The sequence below is a fragment of the Amblyomma maculatum genome, chromosome 4, assembly GCF_055883805.1.
Source record: "Amblyomma maculatum isolate TAMU_Amacu chromosome 4, ASM5588380v1, whole genome shotgun sequence".
NCBI lineage: Eukaryota > Metazoa > Arthropoda > Arachnida > Ixodida > Ixodidae > Amblyomma > Amblyomma maculatum.
The window spans coordinates 14,940,101-14,960,726 of NC_139347.1; the positions used below are offsets into that span (position 1 = coordinate 14,940,101).

Consider the following 20,626-nt stretch of genomic DNA (forward strand, 5'->3'; position numbering starts at 1 on the left):
GTGGGATTTAACGTCCCAAAGAGACTAAGGCTACGAGACACGCCGTAATGGAGGACTCCGCAAATCTCGACCACCTGGGGTTCTTTAACGTGCACCTACTATTGGCAGCAAACTTCACACTGCCATTAAAGCTTACTAATGTGGCTTTCCATCAATGCTTAACTTTATTTGCATTTCCATTCTTTAACGATGTTCCAGTTCTCACCTCAAGTAACACCACAAAACTAATTCTGGGGGCCAAACACAGTGCAGCCAGTACTGCGAAGGCACCAATAAACAACCACAAAATGTGATGACACCACATTTTATTTTGGACACAGAGGGAAACGTATGGCGGTATTGGATGTTCCGCAGCAAGATGTCTGTGGGCATTCAGCGCCAGGGTTTGCACTTGGAATGTCCTTGACGTAAATGACAAGTGTGTACCCCCCTGCCCTTTGGAACAAATTGAACTGCCTCGCACTACTAAAAGGACATCACATCATCTTCTTAGGAGCAAACAATCAACACAGACTATATGCTTAGCCAAGCTGAAGATGAAGGGGGGGGGGGGGGGGGGGGGAGATGAAATTACTGCAGCAAAATGTGACTTAGGGGAGGATACTAATGCAAGTTTTCTGGGTGATGAAGGCATAGGGCTGATGAAGGCTTGCTCTGCTGGCATCTGCGCTCGGCCTGCAAGCGTGCAATGTTTTAATCAAGGTTTCCATTGCGAGAGTCCCTACGGCTGGGTGACTTTGATCCACTGCGGCCCCTCTTGCCAATGGGAGACCTGGTGAAAAAATAAAAATGCGACAGCAGCACTATGTTCATACCGCAACACAACCGTCATATGAAAGTCTACAGCAAATAAAATGTAAACAGCATCCAGGAAGCCGACAGCAACTGGTTAACTGGCAACACTGTGCAAGCTATTAAAGCAAAATGCATAAAAAAGCAGCAAGCAAGCATAAATAATTGGTTGTTACATATTTTAATTTAATAGGTATGCTTTAATTGCAGTACTATTTCTTTATAGGGACCAAAAACCTTATGTTCCCTAACCAATTTCATAAAGCAATGCAAAAGTTCATCTTGCTAAGCTCCAGCCAAAAAATCCCTGCAACACATTCAAGAACACGGCACGGTTATTTCCTCATAAGCATACATCAATCTACAAAATAATGCCTCCAGCATTAATTATGTGCAAACGTAAATGGCAGAGTGCCAAGCTCTTGCCTGTTAATTGCAACTCATTTTAGTGGCGGGATATGACCTCGGCTTCCAGAACCTATTCAGCTTTTACTTCCATTGTGCTCCCTGCATGTTCTGCTGATCGACCAAGGCTGGTTAGCTCTGCAGAGGTTTAGGTCACTCTGTTCAAATTCAGGCACCCAGTGCCAATCGACTATTGGAATTTACCATTACAAGGTAAATTATTACAGGGTAATAACGGAAGCATTGCAAGGCAAGTGTGCCGTCTTAACATACAAGTTCTTTTTTTGTTGCGAAAGCAACGCTCCGACAGCCAAAGCGAGACCCCATCTTGCTCATGAAAAATAAAAAATTACAATCTGGTTCTGGTTTGTAGGGTTCAAGGTCCCAAAGAGACTCAGGCTATGAGAGACGCCGTAGTGGAGGACTCCGCAAATTTTGATGACCTGGGGTTCTTTAATGTGCACTGACATCGTACAGCACACGGACGCCACTCCGTTTCGCCTCCATCGAAAAGCGGCCGCCGAGGTTGGGATTCGATCCTGCGTCTTTGGAAACCGTAGTCAAGTGCAGAGACATTTTGCCAACTAAAGCGGTGAAAAGCGAACGCCTGAGTGCCGCATTCTGCTACGCATTTGTTGCGAATGTGGCGGTGAATGGTGCTTCCAGTAAAGAGGGTGAATGCTGTTTCACATTCCTCCCTTCCTTTACGGCATGGTACATGTCCGCGGAGAATTGTGACAGATACTGCGCCTTTTCTATCCTGTAAATCAATTTCAAACGCCGTTGATGCCCGCTGCACTAACGCCTCCTAGACATCTAGGTCTGCTTCTGTTTGCTGTGTGGTGCGGCGTTCGAGGAAGCGGCAAATGAAAGGGCGCACGGACGCCTGGATCGGACGCCCGGCGGGGATCAGCTCCTTATATGCATGAATTGTTTTGCGACGTCATGACCTGTCGTGACAGTACGTAGCACACCCCTTGTCAAACACAACCAGCATTTGATTGAACGCACTGAAGCTCCCCTTCGTTCTACAATCCGTCTACAGGAAAGGAAAGGTGCAGTATCTGTCACTCGTGGAATCATGCTATTATTTTCACTGTAGAAAAGGGAATGTTTCAGTGAACTAATATTCACCGAATTATTTGTGCTGCCTGCATGACATCAATGCTGCCAAAATCTGCTTTACACAGTGCCTTATTCAGTGTACTTCATTATGCCATGCCTTCTAAAACACTGCCAAGAACTACTTGCATCAGAATAAGACTGAGGTATGGTTGCCTGATTTTAAGATGAGAACAGCATAGAAACTTTTTTTATGTTTACAGCAATGCTTCACTGCATATACTATGAATTCGTAAGGGGCCCCGCAGCCTTTGTTGTGTAGCCACACCGCTGCTACATGGTACTCATGACAAGTGCAAATGGGCCTAGGAGGAGTGGGTTTAAGACTGAGGTATGGTTGCCTGATTTTAAGATGAGAACAGCATGGCAATTTTTTTTTTTATCTTTACACCAATGCTTCACTGCGTATACTATGAATTCGTAAGGGGCCCCGCAGCTTTTGTTGTGTAGCCACACCGCTGCTACATGGTACCCATGACAAGTGCAAATGGGCCTACGAGGAGTGTGGTTTAAGACTGAGGTATGGTTGCCTGATTTTAAGATGAGAACAGCATGGCAATTTTTTTTTGTCTTTACACGAATGCTTCACTGTGTATACTATGAATCCGTAAGGGGCCCGCAGCCTTTGTTGTGTAGCCACACCACTGCTACATGGTACCCATGACAAGTGCAAATGGGCCTACGAGGAGTGTGGTTTCGATGCACTTGGCGGAGAAAAGGAATTTATGGAACCAAGTTGACGGAAGTGAAGGAAACGGCTCAGCGCAACAGATAAAAGAAGTGGAGAGAGGACAAAAACCACAAGTGACATGTCAGTTTCATTTTTAGAGTATTCATTTTAGAACAGCATATCAATTTGCAGGTTTTCTCAGTTTTGTTCAAATGTTTATTACACTGTACATTTGACAACTACAAAAACCAGTTTTCAGTCCCTTTAAAAGTTGACAGAATATAGGTGAATGACTACTCTCCGAACAAAAATAAAAAAAGTTCACAAACCACACAACACAGCCCAAGTTTCCTACGTCTGCTGAAAAAATTGCTCCGCTGTGCAATAATTGCTCACCAAATAGCATTGTTGCAGTTTTTTCTTTCTTTTTTTTTTTTAAGTGAAAGTCCTAGAAACACTAGCACCAACCAATTTTTTTTTTTTTTACTCAGTGTTTTGGGATAAACTCAGCCCTTCCATCAAGGGTTACTGATGTGTGAGCCCTTGGTGTATGCAAAGAGTGGTATTCCCAGATTGCCATTCTTCCGGGAACGCTAACCTTTGCATGCACCCATGGACTTCGTGGATGGACTGAAATATGAAGCGGAGGCTACTGCCTGCTGCTACTGCTGGCTCACAACATCGCCACTGGTGAAGGGACCATGTTGATACCAAAACGCCGAGTTCAATAAATAAATAAATTTAAATAAAAAATTGTTTGTGTTAGCTTCTTAAACTGAACGAGGCAGAATTCTACGGAAGATTTCTCAATCAATGCGACAAAGGTTTTGTGCAATACTGGCTGTTACATGCAGCAGACCAATGTGCAATAAATACAAGAGCAACAAAACTACAATAAAAAAGCACAAGACCTCAGACACACACAAGAGCAACCCACAAAAACATTGCAGACATTTGTGACAGCATGTAAAAGAACTTTCTAACACAGGTCGAGCAGAAAATGCTACCCTAAAATTTTGCACCAAGTGGGACAGAGCTATATTTATACCGAGGCAAGCTTTCTAATTTTAACAGACTTGAGAAAATATTTTTTATTTGCTCAAGAGAGAAAGACATCAAATCTGCCATGCTACTATCACCCTCACAGCAAGCACAAATGTGGTGAGAACAATGCTGTACCAGCTGGGCTTCCAAACGAATGGACAGTAACCAACTCTGAATAACGATGAATATTATGCATGTTAACTCTCCTAAATTAGCACAAGCACCCAACCGCCCCATACTTTCTTGTTTGCCTCACTGCAAGATTTCTTAAATTCAGTCAAAACACAGTGGGTTCATCTCGTATCAGAGCACTCAAAACTTCTCATACACTTGCTTTTAAGAAGTGACACTGCTTTTGAAGAAACAACTGTTAAGAGTCGGTGAGGAAGGCCGTAAGCAAATACTCTTACCGCTTGTGAAAAAACCCAGACTTTAAAATCTGCAACATAGACGAATGGGTAAAAGACTCGATTGGAAGAACCAAGAAAGCCACCAAGGAGGTTGAAACAGAAGATGCAGGGATTGAGATGGACAGTCACCTGTTCAGGTTTTGGGAAAAGAAGGAAAAGCTAGAACCAAAAAGAACACCTAGGTGGACAAAGAACATAAGACAGCTGACCCTACTCAACCAGGAAATAGGAAAACATGCAAGGTATCTGGAAAGATGTTGGGAAAGGTTGAGGGTCACTGGAGAAGGGGTAGGCAGCGAACGCGATTGTTAGATGGCATCCTCGAGGCGCTGCAGATGAAGTTATGTGATGTTAGGAAGATAGTGAGAGACCGGAAAGCGTGCCGTGATATGGTCCATAGGGTCACGAAGAGTCTGACACGACTGAACTGAATCTGGAAAGGTGATGGGAGAACAAGTTTGGTGAGCTCGATAAGAACATAGGAATCAACACCTGGCAGCTCTTCAAGCTACTGACAGACCCAGAGAAAACCAAGAGTACCACCAGAAAAGAACAGGAAATCACGAAGCACTGGTACAGGGAGAGACGAGGAGGTGATAAAAGAAATACAGTAGACTACCACTTGAACGAACGTCACTTAAATGATCTATTCAGTAGTAAACTGTACATTGATCGTTCTTTTCGTTGATCGTCTGTACATTGTAAATAATGTACAAAGCTTCCCCTGTCCTTTCTTCCTATCGCTCCCGTCTGTACTTCTCGCTATCCTCTCCCTATCCCCGTTTCTTTCCCGCCGGCCGCCGCTCAGTGCTTCAGTTTTTTAGATAGCAGTTGCCGCGGCCGGCAATACTCTCTTCTTCTTGGTTATTTAAAAAAAAAAAAATAACCACTACCACCACCACCAGTGCTCAATATGACGTGGGGGACACAGGATGACACCGCTTAAAATGTTCGTAGAACTGAAATCAGGCATACTGAAATTCGTTCAAATGAAGGGCGTCTGATAGCGTTCAATGGAGCTTCGGCGAGGGAATTTAATAGTGGTTATTTTTTTTTTAAAAATAACCAAGAAGAAGAGAGTATTGCCGGCCGCAGCAACTGCTATCTAAAAAACTGAAGCACTGAGCGGCGGCCGGCGGGAAAGAAACAGGGATAGGGAGAGGATAGCGAGGAGAAGTACAGACGGGAGCGATAGGAAGAAAGGACAGGGGAAGCTTTGTACATTATTTACAATGTACAGACGATCAACGAGTTCGCGTTGCTCGCGCGCATGTGTCCGAGCACTGTCCACAAATGCCTGCGTGCGAGCGGCCACTGCAATTTACAATATATATATAGTATTATTGATGTATATATACAGTCGCGCTCACGTAGCGTCCTGTCGCAGACAGATCGCACGCGCGACAATGCACCAGCTGCCAGGGTGGGGCGCCCTGCAGCATACGTCCAAGGTAGCACACATGGAGCGTTCAGGTCACGCACGCACTACCTGGCGAAGAGCAAGCGAGGCTTCAAGCCCACCTGCTCGATGAACGCATGAGCACTACAACAAGCACTTTTTATTGAATATTGGTGGGATGAGAACCAAGTTTCATTACCGCGTGGTGCAAATTTGCCGCCATTTAGTTTTAAACTGTACAGACTATCTAAACAAGTAGCCAAAGAAATCCATAGCTAGCTTTGCATGCTTAACTAGGCTCCACAGCCATAGCCACAGCTTCAGCCATACCGAGCCTTTTGACACCAAGAATGACATACGTATGCATACTGGTTAACCCTGATCTTCGGAAGCAATGATCTGCTTGGAGGAAATGAAGGTCTTTGCTGCTCACCAGACATTAGTGCCGCACAAGGGTCATGGGAACATGTACACTGTAACTGAGTGTAAGACCAGTGCAGTCCCAAGTTAAAAAATCCTAGCTCGCAAATGAGAGCATGACAAATTGAAATAGGGTTGGGATATAATTTGAACATTGGATGTTTCTTGGAGCTAATGGAAACAAGCTTCCACGCATTTATTTCAGTTCAGCGAACTTTCATTTCAACCATCCTTTTCCTCAGGTCCCTTGAAGTTCGTTTAAGTGAAGTTTCCCTGTAGTGGACAGATATGCAGCCCCAGCGGCTAGATATAATGCAGGGAAAGCTAACGAGCTAGGGGGACCAATCAGAGAGGCAGGAGTAAGATTAACTAAAAAAGAAAAGGAAAGATCTGCTCCTGGACAAGACAATGTCAACAACAAGATGCTGAGAAACCTGGTTGAGGAAGCCATAGAGAAAATAGAAATCTTCAATGAAGTCTGGAACAAAGGAGAAATCCTGAAGACGTGGAAATACGCTAACGTCATGCTAATACAAAAAGCAGGGAAGAAACCTGGATTTGAGAGTTTACGACCGATCTCGCTAACATCGAACCTTAAAAAATAATCCAGAAGAGTGTCAGACTATATGGAAAAATAAGTCCAATGGTGGAGTTCACGCCAATGCCAAGCATGCAAAATACAGTGCTTAGGCTGGACATCATCAAGAGTGGAAGGGTCATCCTTGGCATTTACCAAAGCCTTCGACAATGTCAAGCACAGCAGCATATTAGAAGAAATTAACCAGGGGTAGAAAAGGTATTCAAGTTCATCAGATCTTTCCCGGTGGACAGAACCAAAATCAGCTTCCAAGGAGTGGAATATAGGAGCATCAAACTAGGCACACCACAAGGAGCGGTACTCTCGCCAATACTCTTTAAGGGGGGAGGCTACCTTTGAATACCAACTTTGTTGTTTCTTGAGATAACTGAATGAAATTTTCAGGGTAGACTCATGGCACAGCCATTTGAATAACTGCAAAGTTTCATGGAGCTGCGCACATTGGTACTCAAATTAGAGAAGTATATCAGAATGGTTCACGTGGGTTCCTTGTTCCATGCCTGGTGAACTTGCAAAATGTGTTGGCACTATGAAATTCATTATGAAGGTTCCTGAATAGGTACCACAGGGCAAGACAGAGCCCTTTTTTTTAATTTCCCTTCCAAAAACTTTTAGCAGTGCATTGAAGTTAGTGCCACTAATTGGACTTGCATTAGCCTAATTTTGATTGTTTATTATAAATTCCAGACTCGATAATTTGAAAAAATGAGCTTGTCTTGCCCTCGGAAATTTATTCAGGCACACAATAAAAAAAACCAGGTGGGAATCCGATTAGCGGTTCCAGAAATATTGCGGGAATAAGCAACCATACCATGAAAAAAATTCATTTTGAGAAAATGGCCCTTGAAGTTTAAAACAGCATTTTCAAGTCTAAAGTTTGTTTTTCACTGCAGCACGTTGTGCCTCCACCTCCCCGATTCCCTCGGAAAGTGCATTTTCATGCGAACAGCGGACGACGCTGACGACGCGTTATCGCTTGCGATTACAGACGCGATACGGGAGGCCGAGATCGCCGAGGTTGATAAGGTCGGTACAGCAGGCACGCTTCAAACGCCGGCTCCTTACGTTGACGCGAAAGATACGCAGTTGGAAGTGGCAGCGCAGTCGGTCTAGTAGTGATGTAGCAGAAGCAGCACTAATAGAAGCGTCTCTGCGCCCGTTGACAACGCTTTTCGCTAACTTCGCGATTCGGACGGCATTCACAGAACGACGACGTATGCAGTGTTTTGAACTTCTTAGCACGCATCGTGGCCGACCGTGCAATAATCCACAAAGTGCACATAACCGTTCAAAACACGCCACCAGAATTTGTAACGAGCGATGATCACGGCGATCTCAAAATGGTGAAACGTGGAGCGCTGCAGCGAGCGTACAAAGAACGCCAGGTCAGTAGCAAGCCGGAGCAGACGCCGCGCCGGGGAGGGGCTACCGCGTCAGCGCGCGCAGCAGCCAATAGCAGTCGCGCGATCCCCCGCGTTCTCACGGAGCGCGCGCTTTGTCCAATCACAGCCTGAATTCGAGACGCGGGAAGCTCAACCATCCCTGTGAGGCCCCCAATCACAAGCGAGCCACGCTTCTGCTACGCCGCGGACGCCGCCGGCGAAGGCAATATGGAAAAGGGCAAGCATTCACAAACAAAACAAGACCAAGATGGCGGCGCTCGGTTCAGCGGCAGAGAGATGGCGCGCGCGCGAAGTTTGGGTACTTTTGCCGTCCGCTCGCGACTCTGGGGCTACCGCGCCCAGTTGTATATTTAATTTAAAGCAGTTCCACGATGAATTAGGCGTTTATAATTATAGGAAAGGTAGTTTATAACATATACAGCCGAGATATGTACTTTTTGAAAAGCAGACTTTTTCGCGATTTTTCGACTTTCAAAGCCCGCGTCCCCCCTTAATGAGAAGGCTGGTGGAGCAAATCAAGCAAATACCAGGACTGTAAGTAGGAACCTAAGCAGATGATGTAAACGTCTGGGCCAACATGAGGGACAAGAGGAGGCTAGAAGAAAATCTTAAACTAGTAGCGTATGGCAATAAAGGCGCACGCAGAAGAGAAGGGACTTAGTTGCTTGCCGCAGAAATTCGAACTTCTGAAAATAGGCAGAAGAGCAAAACGCCAAGATATTAAAATAGAGCTGGGCGGGAAAGACATCCCGAAAGTAGAAGAAATGATGATACCGAGTCTAATCGTCGACAAGGATGGAAAAAAACGACTCTGCAATAAAAACCTCAGGGACCAGGCTGCAAAAGTCTGTGGGGTGATCAGAAGAATCACCAACGGAGACTAAGGACATCAGGGAAGAAAATTCGATCATCCAAGCATTCATATCAGCAGTGTGTGCTACGCACTAACAAAAAAACAAGACAAAAAGGCTATAGAAATTATAACAAAAAGGTATGCCAAAAGAGCGACGGGGCTACGGTTACAACACCAGACACAAAGTTGGAAGAAATGAGCATGCTAAACAATCTGAAAGAATACATAGAAGCAGCCAAGCAAGCGCAGGACTACAGCAGGCAGAGCTATACTAAAAATGGCAGGAATAGAAGAACGGGCCTCTGAAAAAAATGGCTCCAATCTCTCTGAAGATAGTGGACAGAATCACAGTGTCCAACATTCCGAGAAAAATGCACCCTGCAAGGACGCTTTTGCTTTTCATTTAACAGCGTGCAAGACAAGTGCACATGAGTCACAATGCCGTAGTTCACCTACGGCAACTTATCTATAACTGAATTTTCAAGCAGCTTGGTTTCGATTTCCACAAGCGACATCAGACGAGCATAGGTCATACGAGTAGTCAGAAAAGTGTGATATACTATACTGAATCTTATAATTACCCCCCCCCCCCTCTCCTCAAGAAGAGATAATATACATTTGGTTGGTTGGTTGGTTTGTGGGGTTTAACGTCCCAAAGCAACTCAGGCTATGAGAGACGCCGTAGTGGAGGACTCCGGAAATTTCGACCACCTGGGGTTCTTTAACGTGCACTGACATCGCACAGCACACGGGCGCTTTTGCTTTTCGCCTCCATCGAAAAGCAGCCGCCGAGGAGACTTCTAAAGTTCATCGAGTGAGTCACAATCAGAGGTTTGAACACTCATCAAAGGTCTTCACACCCCGACGTTTTCAGTAGGCAGTTGCCAAGATCTGCGCTGTGTAATGTGATGAAAGCAACTTGAAACTGCTAGACACATAAGCTCTGCTTTTGAAATGGGTAAATTCTCACTGACAAAAGAAAAGTTGGTGGGGGGTTCATGATCAGAGTGGATCCAATAAGCAGATAAATACAGCAAGTGCTGCTTGATCACATTACGCAACTTCAACTATTTAGGAATGCTTGTGCAAGACTAGAGTAAATTAAAGTTAACCACACAGCACCATTTAGATGACTCACATGGCCTAAACTTATATGTGACGTCACTTCGCCACTCGATGGCTGAAACTGAAATAACAAAAGAAAAAATTCAATTAAAAATTAATGACTGCTTTTCATACAACCCCCGTGGCTGCCCATGTTTCTAATGCGCTGCAGATCATTCCAAAGAGAGAACACATTACTTCAGTTTGGCGTCTCTATCCCTTTGAAAAAGCAGACCTGAGAGCTTTGGAACCACCCTTTAGAGCTGCAAAATCCCTAGTCCTGCTAGCTGCATTTATGACAGGAACATTTTGCCACATAGAGGCAGTTCTATTGCTCTGGCTACTGACCAAGCAAGGTTGTATTATCTCCCTTTCAAAACCGGCTTTTCCAAGTATTAAAAAAAATATATACATTGGGAGACACCCAACCCTCTTGCTACTGCCTTAGGGGTCACAATGCAAAAAATTAATCTAAGTTTGCACAAGCTGGCAAGCCCAAATTTCGTCTGGCTGGAACACACTGTCCATCTAGGACTGTAACCTAATATGTAAACTTTCGGTCCAGTTTGCATTTTCTTTTTCAGTAAGTAACGATGCACGCGCGGCTTTTATCACATCCCAACAGCCCGTGAGCTAGTGAAACATGGCGTAGAGCTCATGTCCGGCCACAGAAAAAGAAAAATGTTGGCAATAGCAAGACCATGAGCCACTGGCCAAAAGTGAGCAAAGTTTGAGCTCCAGTTCATTCTGGAGAAGGTAAGTTTTTGCTTCCCAGAACATGTGCATTTGAGTGCAGGTGTGGGCGTGGCACTTAGACGCAGATCGAAGAAGTTTCCAATGCCTTGGACTCCTTTTCGCCCCCAAAGGGATAAAAGATATTTATGAAAACATGAGAACACACAAATATTAAGGTTTCAGCTTCTCAATCTTGACATAAAGCAGCTTGCACAATTGCAGCGCCCTCTCCAGAGCACCCACTCTACATGCCGCAAAAAAATCAGAAATAGAAACAATTCAAAGCCGTGCTACAAGGGAAGAAAATCCAGTTCCTGACTGCTACTTGTTGCTCTGAATTCCTTCTGGAACCATAGACCACTTATAATGTAGGTCGAGAGGGTTCGGGAATCCACACTGTAAACGATACTGCACTACAACGTAACATTTTTTCGGGTCAAAAATACACCCCCAATGGTTAGCTTCACTTTCAAAAATGCCTTATTAATCAGTGAACAAAAAGGCAACCCAATAAGTCCGCTACACACTTAAATTAGTTTTAGCATCACAACCAGAAAAACTACCACATTCGCCTCCTCGGAACTCTGTATGCATTTATCAATGCATGCCCAGTTTTGTGACTGGTCCGAGACGCCCTGCATGCAGTATAAAGCAACCTTGGCTCTTTTTGTTCCCACGAACAATTCGGGGAATTCAGAGACCTTTTGGTTGGAAACAAACCTAGCGGTGGGGTTGTCAAAGATCCCCATTTAGTGTTTAGTGCACTGTAGTGGCAGCTCACAACATCAAAGAGTAGCTAATGTGCAACCTTGTGCGAGATGGGAGCAATGTATGTGTCGCGCCCTAAACTTGTGGCGCAATGTGCTGTGCCAAGCAGGGAAGTGCACTTGCTGTTCCGCAATTTTACAGAGCGAATTTCGAAACCACACTATGCCAGTATTTCGCTTCGCGCGGCTGCATAATAAGCGGTATGACTTTACGTTGAGTCCTATGGGAGGCGAACCAGTGGCAAGCAAAAACCATATTATAACCGGTCTGACACTATAAGCGGCTAAACTCGCCTCGCCTTGCGTAGTGTTGCCAACACCTTGCAAAATTGTGCATGGTACTCTCATTGGTTTACAGGCCCAAGTGCAAGTGGCAGAGACCTTCTTTCTTTGGCTTTGTAGACCAAAACAACATCCACCAAAACATTTTTAAAGCCAAGACCCTGACAAAGAAGCATAAAAGCGGAAAAAAAAAGAAAAAAAAGTGACGCTATCAGTAACTTTTGTCTTTTCTCTGTGCCAAACTGTATTCATATTTGTAGTTCGAACTTGGTCGTAGATTTTTGCCTTCTTGCCACACCCACACGCTATGCACAAAAACAAAAAATAAAACTGCATGTCCCAAACAAAAGCTACTCGAGCATATTACAAGCCATCGACATGCATTTCTATCAAACGGCCTACAATTGGTGAGCATAACATGTGGAGTTTGGCCAAATTGCCACATGTATTGAGTTACAAGAGATGCCAAAGTAGAGGGTTCTGGATTTAGATCGCAATGTGCACTTGTTCTATACAGTACAGAGGCGCTTCTGCCTTTTTTCATCGAAACGTCACCAGGATATGCATAACATTTATAGGAGAGCAACTAGACCTGCCTTTTCGAACAACACGCCTGTGGCAATCCGCCTTTTTCACAAGGCCGCTCTATGCATGCACGCCTCTCCTCTGGTTGAAAACAAGTAACCAAACCAAGCTGTGCATGCGCAGTTCTTGGCCTCCGCGATCGGCGTAGCCGTAGCTGATTTCGGAGGCAATATTAATATTCGTGACAGGCGTATGCGATAGATGGCGGTAGCTGTCAAGAACACACACCGCCATTTCGCTTTGAACTGCATCTCCCAAGGGTGTTTCCAACCAGTAGCAGACGAATTTTCAACCAATGCTAGAGAGCGCCACATTTTGTGAAAAAGGCGGAGTCTTGTCACCTGATCACAATAACAGCGAGAGATCCAAGCTACTGCACTCAAAAAGCTGGGAAGCATACAATCTACACTTTTCCAGCATGCTCATCGCTAGAATACCCATGCGGCAAATGCAGCAGCCCCATAGCAGAAGCGTGCACTACATGCAGCGGTAAGGAAGCCCAAGGCGGCAGGGAGGCAGGCAGACACAGCTTCATCGAGTGCAGTTACCTGCTGTGGCCGTGGGGAAGGGTTGCGCGCCACTCACCGGCTGCGTGAGCGGCTCCGGGATCCGGCCGGTGGGGACCTCCGAGGCGACCGGCTCAGGGACCGGGACCGTCCACCTCCACGACGGGGGCTGAATGACCGGCTCCGAGATCTTGATCGGCTACGGCTGCGCGAATGACGCCCCAAGGACCCCGACCTGTCACCGCAGCCGACCAAAACTAAGTCACCGTGGGCCTTCCTAAGCACAGCTTGGCCCTTCAGGGTGGTCCCTACCTCCTACAACCTGCCACCTACTCGCCAGCCCACTCACATCGTTCCTCAACAGAGGACAAGGCGGACTGCCAATCGAGAAGCAAGCGTAGATGACAAGAGAATATGAATGCTGCAAAAGCTATGCCTGCAGGAGGTGCTCACTATCTCAGCAGATGCTCGGTTAAAGGCTGGCACCAACAATGGCATACCCCAGAAGCAGCCTACATCCCTGGTAGTGAGCCCCTCCATGAAAGTTCAGCACGACAGACAGGACTGTAACATTACACGGTACGGACGTGCAGCAATGCCAGTGCACCAGAATGACGCAGCACGGCAGCTGCAGAACCCATGGCTGCTGCCTCCCATCTCTACCTTTTGGAAGAATTCATGCCAAACTCTGCAACCACCACGTGACAGATCCCGAGAGGCCATATCTGCTCCCATCAAGGTACGAAGAAGATTTGAAATGGTGCAGGCAGTCACCGAAGTTTCTCCTTTTATCATTAATAAAGAGGTGAAATAATTAAACACAACAAAAAATAATGTCCAGTTGTGCAAAGTCAAGCAACCGCAAAAAACAGACCACAAAAAGACAATCTTCAGTGAAAAAGTACTGAAGTCCACACCATAAAGTGAACAGTATATAAAAAATGGCTTATCGGAACTACCTTCCCAGTAAACTAACAAACAACCTTGTGACAACTGTCATGCCAACTACCCATTCTTTTTCTTCACAGTAATGAATGCCTTGTGAAAAGTGACTACCTAGAACCTGCCTCAGCAAAGCACTTCGAACTGTACAACCACAACGGAGTTTTCCATGGTGCAGTAAACACGTAGAGCTCGCAAGTGACTCACTAAAGCGCCTCTGGCTACGAATGCTAGTCTACGCCTCAAACAATGACACGTAATGTGCATGGGGTATCCTCCACCCAACACAACATGCAGCACGGTGCTACCATTTCCCCCAGGTCTTACATCGGGCACATAGACTTGGCCAAGTATAGAAACTGGATGCAAAGCCATTCTTAGCAGCATCTCGCACCACAACAAGGCCAGTCCCTACCCAATGTGTGCTCCATTCCCCACAGGCCACAAGGTGCTCAAAGTGATATCTTGGTGTACCCTTCCCCATGCTACATCTGCCCCAGGCCCGGAACGTAACGGCACGCTCCTCCACATTCAACAACCACTACACACACCAACCATTTCCACCTAGCCTAAACATCTCAGAGGACAAGAGCTCCTCTTTCTCCTCGTACCCGCTCCCGCATCGCAATAGCAAGCCTCCCGCAGTTCACTTTCACAAAGGAAGAGCTTGCTACCCACCAATGGGGACAGGAGAGTCCAGCAAAGTTTAAGGCCCAATCTTTTTTGCACGACTCCAACGGGAGCAGGAGGGCGGCAGCCCAACCAAACCTTGGGACGACACCACCACTCACCTTTTGGCAGCCAGAAGCTGCCGCCGCTGCCGCACATTCTGCCCACGTTTGCAGAGGCGCAATCTCTTGCCGCTAGAGGCAACTCTCGCTCGCTCTCTTCCCGACACCCTCTCAGTGGAAGTAGTAGTAGTAGTAGTAGCGGAAGTGCGTAGTGGAAGTAGTAGTGTGTTCCGCGGAGTGCCTCGCCCCCATCATGTCTCAGTGGCAGTGGAAGAAGAGCACTCTAGCAGACTCTTTAGCAGAAGCGGCAGCAGTGGGACAGCAGTGCCGGTCGCCGATGCCGCCGCCCCCGTGCACTTGCAGCAGAGTGTGGCGCTCGCTCATGTGATCATCTCTAGCAGCTGCCCTTCTCTCTAGGAGCTGTAGTAGTAGTACTGGCAGTAGTAGTGGCGCTGTGGCACTGTGCGCTGCTGCCAACCCCGCTGACTCAACCGAAGCCTCTCGGGCGCAGACATTTACGACAACGGGGGCGAGGCTCAGGCCTACAAAACACGGGGCACCACCATTACTCACCACACACAGGTTCACGTCCACACGCGCACACACACACACACACGCTTCCAACCTTCCATCCAGCAGCCAAGAGGAAAAATAAATTCCAAAACCACATCATCTACCCTCGCCTACAAAGTAACCGACACCTACAGTCAATGAATGTACTAGGCCGCGAAACGGCAGAGAGGTGTGATAGAGCACTACTGCTCACCTCAGACAACTAGTATGAGCGCTGCTGCAACTATTCTGTCATGGCCAACAAGCTGAGAAATGCAAACCAAGTTAAGCCACTGCACAAGACTGACGGTGCTTACCGGGAGGAATTCCTGCGCGAGTAGACCCTGCAGTCTCTGGCGTAGTGGCCCCTTTCCCCGCAATCGTAGCAGCGGTCAGTCGGTTGGAAGGGACGCGAAGAACCACGGTAAGAGTTGCGGGACTTTCCTGTTGACAACTCTACACGCACACGCCGGCCGCACAGCATTCTGAAAAAGGAAGAATGAAGCAGCCGCCCCCATTCATTACAACGCGGCTGCCGTGCTTCTAAACTAACATGAGCCTCGACAAAACAGCAAGCAAAGCTCAAGTGAATGCTGAAACGCCCCCCTCCAACTACACACCGTCATATGTGCCGTACATGCCAATGAGTTTTGACGCTACTGTGAAAGACCGGCTGCATGCACATTTAACAACTGCAGTGCAGTCTCCATACATACAATAAAGAGCATTCCGCAAATGCCAAGCAGCATTAGCAGGAGAAAATTCATGGCAAAACCGAAAAACTGCTGACACTGAAGCTGCACACAAGCAAGCAGCACATGAATCATCCACACGTTCAATCCAATTATCGCCATCTGAGCCACAATGGCCTATGCTTACATAGCAGTCCGCCACGACAGCTAAAACATCCAAGCTCATGCCAAGCACATGAAGCCTATGTGTAGAAACTATGCAGGTGAGAGATGCATGTTTCACCCGCCGATCCAATTTAATAATGCAAGCATCACAAGCCGGTTGAGGTAACACACCGCATTATATACTTCACAGATTCATTTAGGTGCACATGCTTTAACACTCCTATATACTGATTTAATGTGACCCAACATACCTGATTTTTTTTTTTTTAAGATCCACACATTTGAAAGGCTTCTCTGCACTACCAAGGTTCCCCCATTAACCTGTCCTCTAAACGTGCAGAATCAAGGAAAGCGTGCTGGTGACAGTCACGGTGCTCTCCTGCACTAAGCAGGCGTGCAAAATTATGAGGAGGGCAATCAAGAAACGCCGTACTCACTTGCCGTCCAGTGCGCGCACTGCGTCACGTGCGTCGCGGGCGTCTTCGAACTCGACGAACGCGAAGCCGGGCGGACTTCGGGCCACCCAGACATTGCGCAGGGGCCCATAGTAGCCAAAGGCCTCCTCCAACTCATGCTTGGTGCCACTGTTGCCCAACTCACCGACGTACACTTTGCAATCTATGGGGCAGGTGTCTCTGTAGCGAGCCATCTGCGGAGAATCCCGGGAGGAGGACATTTTTGCGCGGGACTGCAGACGCCGGGGTCAAAAGCTGACAGCGCATCCACTGGAGCTGTCCTGGCGAATACCACACGCGCGCGCGCGCCGCCACACAAACAACGTTAGCGGCACACACACAAGACGCAGCCCGCCACGCTGCTCAAACAAGCGCAGCGGTTCGAAGAAACGCCCGTCGGGCGAAAAATGGGTTGAAACGCATGTGGGCAAGACGATGCTTCTCATCACTAAGACTACCCCAAGTGTCTGACAATCAATGATAGTACAATAAACGCAGCAGAGCACAGCCGTATCCAAGTTAGACGATCTTACAAGATCTAAGCCCTGCATTTATTTTTCAAGAGCGGCACTACATCGCTTTACAAGTAACGCAACAGGCGTGAAATGGCATTCTTGCAGATTACGAACACGTACAGGCAGCCCGTGCGAATACTCCCTTATAGTGCAGCATTAAGTTCACCGCAATACCAGGTACTTTACAGTTTTCATGACTAGCCAAGATTTGTAAACAGGACCGAAGGCAGTACTTGATTACGAAGTATGCGACCCACCTAAAGACCCACGCAACTAGTGTGTTTAGGCAGTGCTGCTTGAGAACGCTGAAGCCTAACAGTCAGTCACTATTTGGCAGTCACTTTCAATAAACAGGGGAGTAAACACACTAGGAAGCTCGCCATACTGGAAAACCATCGCAGTGACCATCGTAAGAGCGGGAGCAAGGGCCGCCATGTTGATGCCGGCATGCGACAATTCACACTACTAGCCAGAAAGCGCCCCTAAAAAGTAGGCAAAGTATAATTGAGCACCAAAGTAAGCGTCTGATAACGACTAAATACGTGTGACAGCGTTTATAACAGAAAAAAAATGCTGCTTTCACTTCGAGCACCCGGCTACAGATAGGCCTAAGAGCTTAGCTCCCTTTGTTAGAAAAGTTCAATCTCTTGCACGAAGCACACAAGCAATTAGAGTATTCTTTTCGAGTGTCTGAAACTACACACAGCTACTGAGTGTAGCATTACACAAGTACGATGCGTAAAGCCGACTCACCTTTTTGTTAAAAGTGCAGCAGGCCGAACACCGCTTCCTACAACGCCACGAGAAATGCCAAGACCAATTCCCAGCATGCAACACCACAAACGCGATAACTGACCTCTGATAGAAGAGGAGGCAATGATAGAACCGCCGGTGAAAGAAATAACCAGAAAGAACGTCCTAACAAATATTAAAACGCGACAGAAATAACACGTCAGATAATAACAATTTACCTTAGCGCTGCTGTGTTTCAGGTACAAAAGCGCCGAATAAACAAAACGCATAAAAAAGAAAAGAAAAACAAAAACCTCTGTTGAGCCAGCAGACCAGACCAGACGCTGTCCGGTGCTTTCCGACCCATGTTCTGACCTAATCACCAGTCAGTTTTTGCTCGTTTCAGGCAAGACACCTCATCTCAGCATATAATCGCCGAAAAGGTCCAGCTGCTCAAGGTTCAAAAGCGAATAATTAGTACGTGCGCCGATAGAGCGCGTTTTGTACGTACGAACTTCAATGCCTTTACAAAAGTTTGCTCTCTGCAAGGCTTGTTTTCCAACCTCCCGCCGGTTACGGCGCTCGACTATTGTGCCGAAGGATGCGGGATCGAATTCCGGCCTCGGCGGCCACGCTCCTAGATGGAGACGAAAAGCAAAGCGCCCGTGTGCGCCTGCTTCCGGAACCCTTCACTACGGCGTCTGCCATAGTCTCAGCGGGTATATGGGAACCAAACCGTTTTCCAACCAGAAAGGCTCGTTACCATACGACAATCTTTTTTTTTTAGGCAGGAGCCCCTTTATCGCTCGTTCACGCTGGCGATTCCGAAAATGACAGCCTTTCAACCACTGTACCTTTTCAACACCTCTCCCCAAGTCACCTTGAAGTGAGAGGCATTCCAGAGCTTATTTAGAAATGGAAACTTGCCGCTGTTCCTTTCTTCAAATGATATGCGAGTTGCCTCTGGGAACCATGCAGACCTTATGGGTGGAATGGGTGGAAAGCCAGCCTTGAAGAGAAGCCGACTTACCGATTTCTGCAAATGATCCATTCTTTCCTATCACCGCGCTTTGCATGCCTCAAAAGATCCTGAGACTTTGTCTTCAAGCAAGGCACCTAATTTCAGGTAGCACTTGAATAATACCAGTATTGGCAAGGTTTTACAATATTAATTGCAATGGACGGCGGATTGTTGCGTTCACATGTTAACCGTGTGAGTAAAACATTTCACTGCCATATTTTTGCCTATAAAAGCAGCTTCCTTTACCTTGTATAAAGGAAGCGAACTGCTGACCGTGGCAAGCTGGAGACCCTCTTCTCAACAATGAAAGTGATTAAGTCAAATAAGTGTGCCACCTTCACAAATCATTCAAGGGAAACATTTCAAGGTGCTGCTTCATAAACAGGGCATTGCAATGCAGACACAATGACTGCTGCGGGCACCTGCTCCATTAGACGAAATTTTAAATGCTCTCAAGTCCAGCTGCTTTTACTGCAATTTTAAATGTTCTTTTTTTTTTCCTTTGATGGCATACGCCTGCCTCCATCCCCACAATTGAGAACCCACCCGATAAACTAGGGAACGAGCAACCGGTAATGGTACTGGTATGCAAGGTTTAACAGCTTAAAATTAGGAAACAAGGATTAACCGGTAATGGTACTGGTATGCAAGGTTTAACAGCTTAAAGTGACATACCTGTAATGCCACAGAAAAAAAAAAAAAAGTGTCTAGTGGCCCAATACTCGCGTAAAGGAACCAAGTGAAAAGGAGGTACAAGAGCAATTGTTGGCTGCATGCTGCAGGGACTACTGCTATTGATGTTTTATGCAAGTGAGCCACAGCAGACGATATGCAAGGCAAGTTTGTAATGTGGCATGTTAGAGTTTTACAGGAACCAATGGAACTTGTGAAAAAGACGCGCCATCCACAAGTGCGCGATATAAGTCTATGTAGATGGAAATAGGCCGCTTATGAAGGTGGCAGAACTAGTATCACTCTGCTTATTTCACATCAGAAAGGAGAGGTAAATTGAAGCCAAATCTATATTGCTCCAGGTGTGTCAATGTTTGTCTAGCAGCAAGAGAGACATTAGTGACAAAACTGCATTTTAAAATTCTCATGCCATTCGAATGCCAGTACTCAAAAGGAAACTGACCACAGACTATCTAGTTATTATTCTCAGTAAAAAATGATTGTCTGGCTTTTTCTCCGCATTAACATTTTACCAGCAACAACAAAAAAAAAGGTAATAACCAAGCAAGCTGGATCTAAAGAATGCTCTTGCCCCTCAAATCAATTCTGCAATTTTCACAACAAGAAGCACTAGTTGCTATCTTTTCGAAGTGAATGGCTGTGTAACAGAACCTCTTGGACTCGTGCCAAAAATTTGGTGTCGACGCCTGCAATTTACTTTCAAAATTGAGAGTGATGGTGACATGTGTATTTAATTTCTATGTTTTCAGACTTATAAAAGCTCCACTTCAATCTGTCGTCCATGTCCCTTTAGAAGGGCCACCAAGACTATAATAGCGGTAACATCATAATGCTAGAAACCCATAAAGCAGGTCTTTAGAGTATTAAAGTGAAATTTAAAAGCTACGCACAGAGCCTATCATTTTAAAATAATATTTAAAACGTGCTCCTAGCAACTGCTCAACCGATTAGAACGACACCTGCCGACATGCTCCTTTCTCGATGACAATTGTGCTTTCTTAGTGCACCCACTCTGTGGATGCTCCCAAGTGAA

At 46.2% G+C, this 20,626-nt stretch overlaps 1 protein-coding gene across 8 annotated transcripts; it reads right to left on the reverse strand.

Annotated features, from left to right (window-relative positions):
• Positions 1 to 288: 288 nt before the first annotated feature.
• Positions 289 to 18,305, reverse strand: LOC146190325 (serine/arginine-rich splicing factor 7-like). Of its 8 annotated transcripts, none has more exons than XM_084600774.1 (5): positions 18,194 to 18,305; positions 16,615 to 16,826; positions 15,638 to 15,805; positions 13,175 to 13,330; positions 289 to 772 (listed from the first exon to the last, which is right to left on the reverse strand). In XM_084600774.1, exons 2-5 carry the CDS (start codon positions 16,824 to 16,826, stop codon positions 694 to 696), a joined length of 615 nt encoding a protein of 204 aa, XP_084456900.1. In that variant the 5' UTR covers positions 18,194 to 18,305; the 3' UTR covers positions 289 to 693. The 8 variants fall into 8 exon arrangements, with proteins under 8 accessions (XP_084456900.1, XP_084456901.1, XP_084456899.1 ...); XM_084600775.1 differs by lacking the exon at positions 18,194 to 18,305 and adding an exon at positions 18,119 to 18,136 and having other exon boundaries at positions 13,138 to 13,330; XM_084600773.1 differs by lacking the exon at positions 18,194 to 18,305 and adding an exon at positions 17,901 to 18,049.
• Positions 18,306 to 20,626: the final 2,321 nt, after the last annotated feature.

What these genes read in the sequence shown, in the direction of transcription:
- LOC146190325 (XM_084600771.1), bottom strand. Translation starts at nt 16,853, where the DNA reads ATGTCCTCCTCCCGGGATTCTCCGCAGATGGCTCGCTACAGAGACACC. An exon ending in TCGCGCAGGAATTCCTCCCG is followed by an intron (nt 13,331 to 15,637) that starts GTAAGCACCGTC and finishes CTGCGGTGACAG; the next exon opens with GTCGGGGTCCTTGGGGCGTC. An exon ending in CGGAGCCGCTCACGCAGCCG is followed by an intron (nt 773 to 13,174) that starts GTGAGTGGCGCG and finishes TTTTTTCACCAG; the next exon opens with GTCTCCCATTGGCAAGAGGG.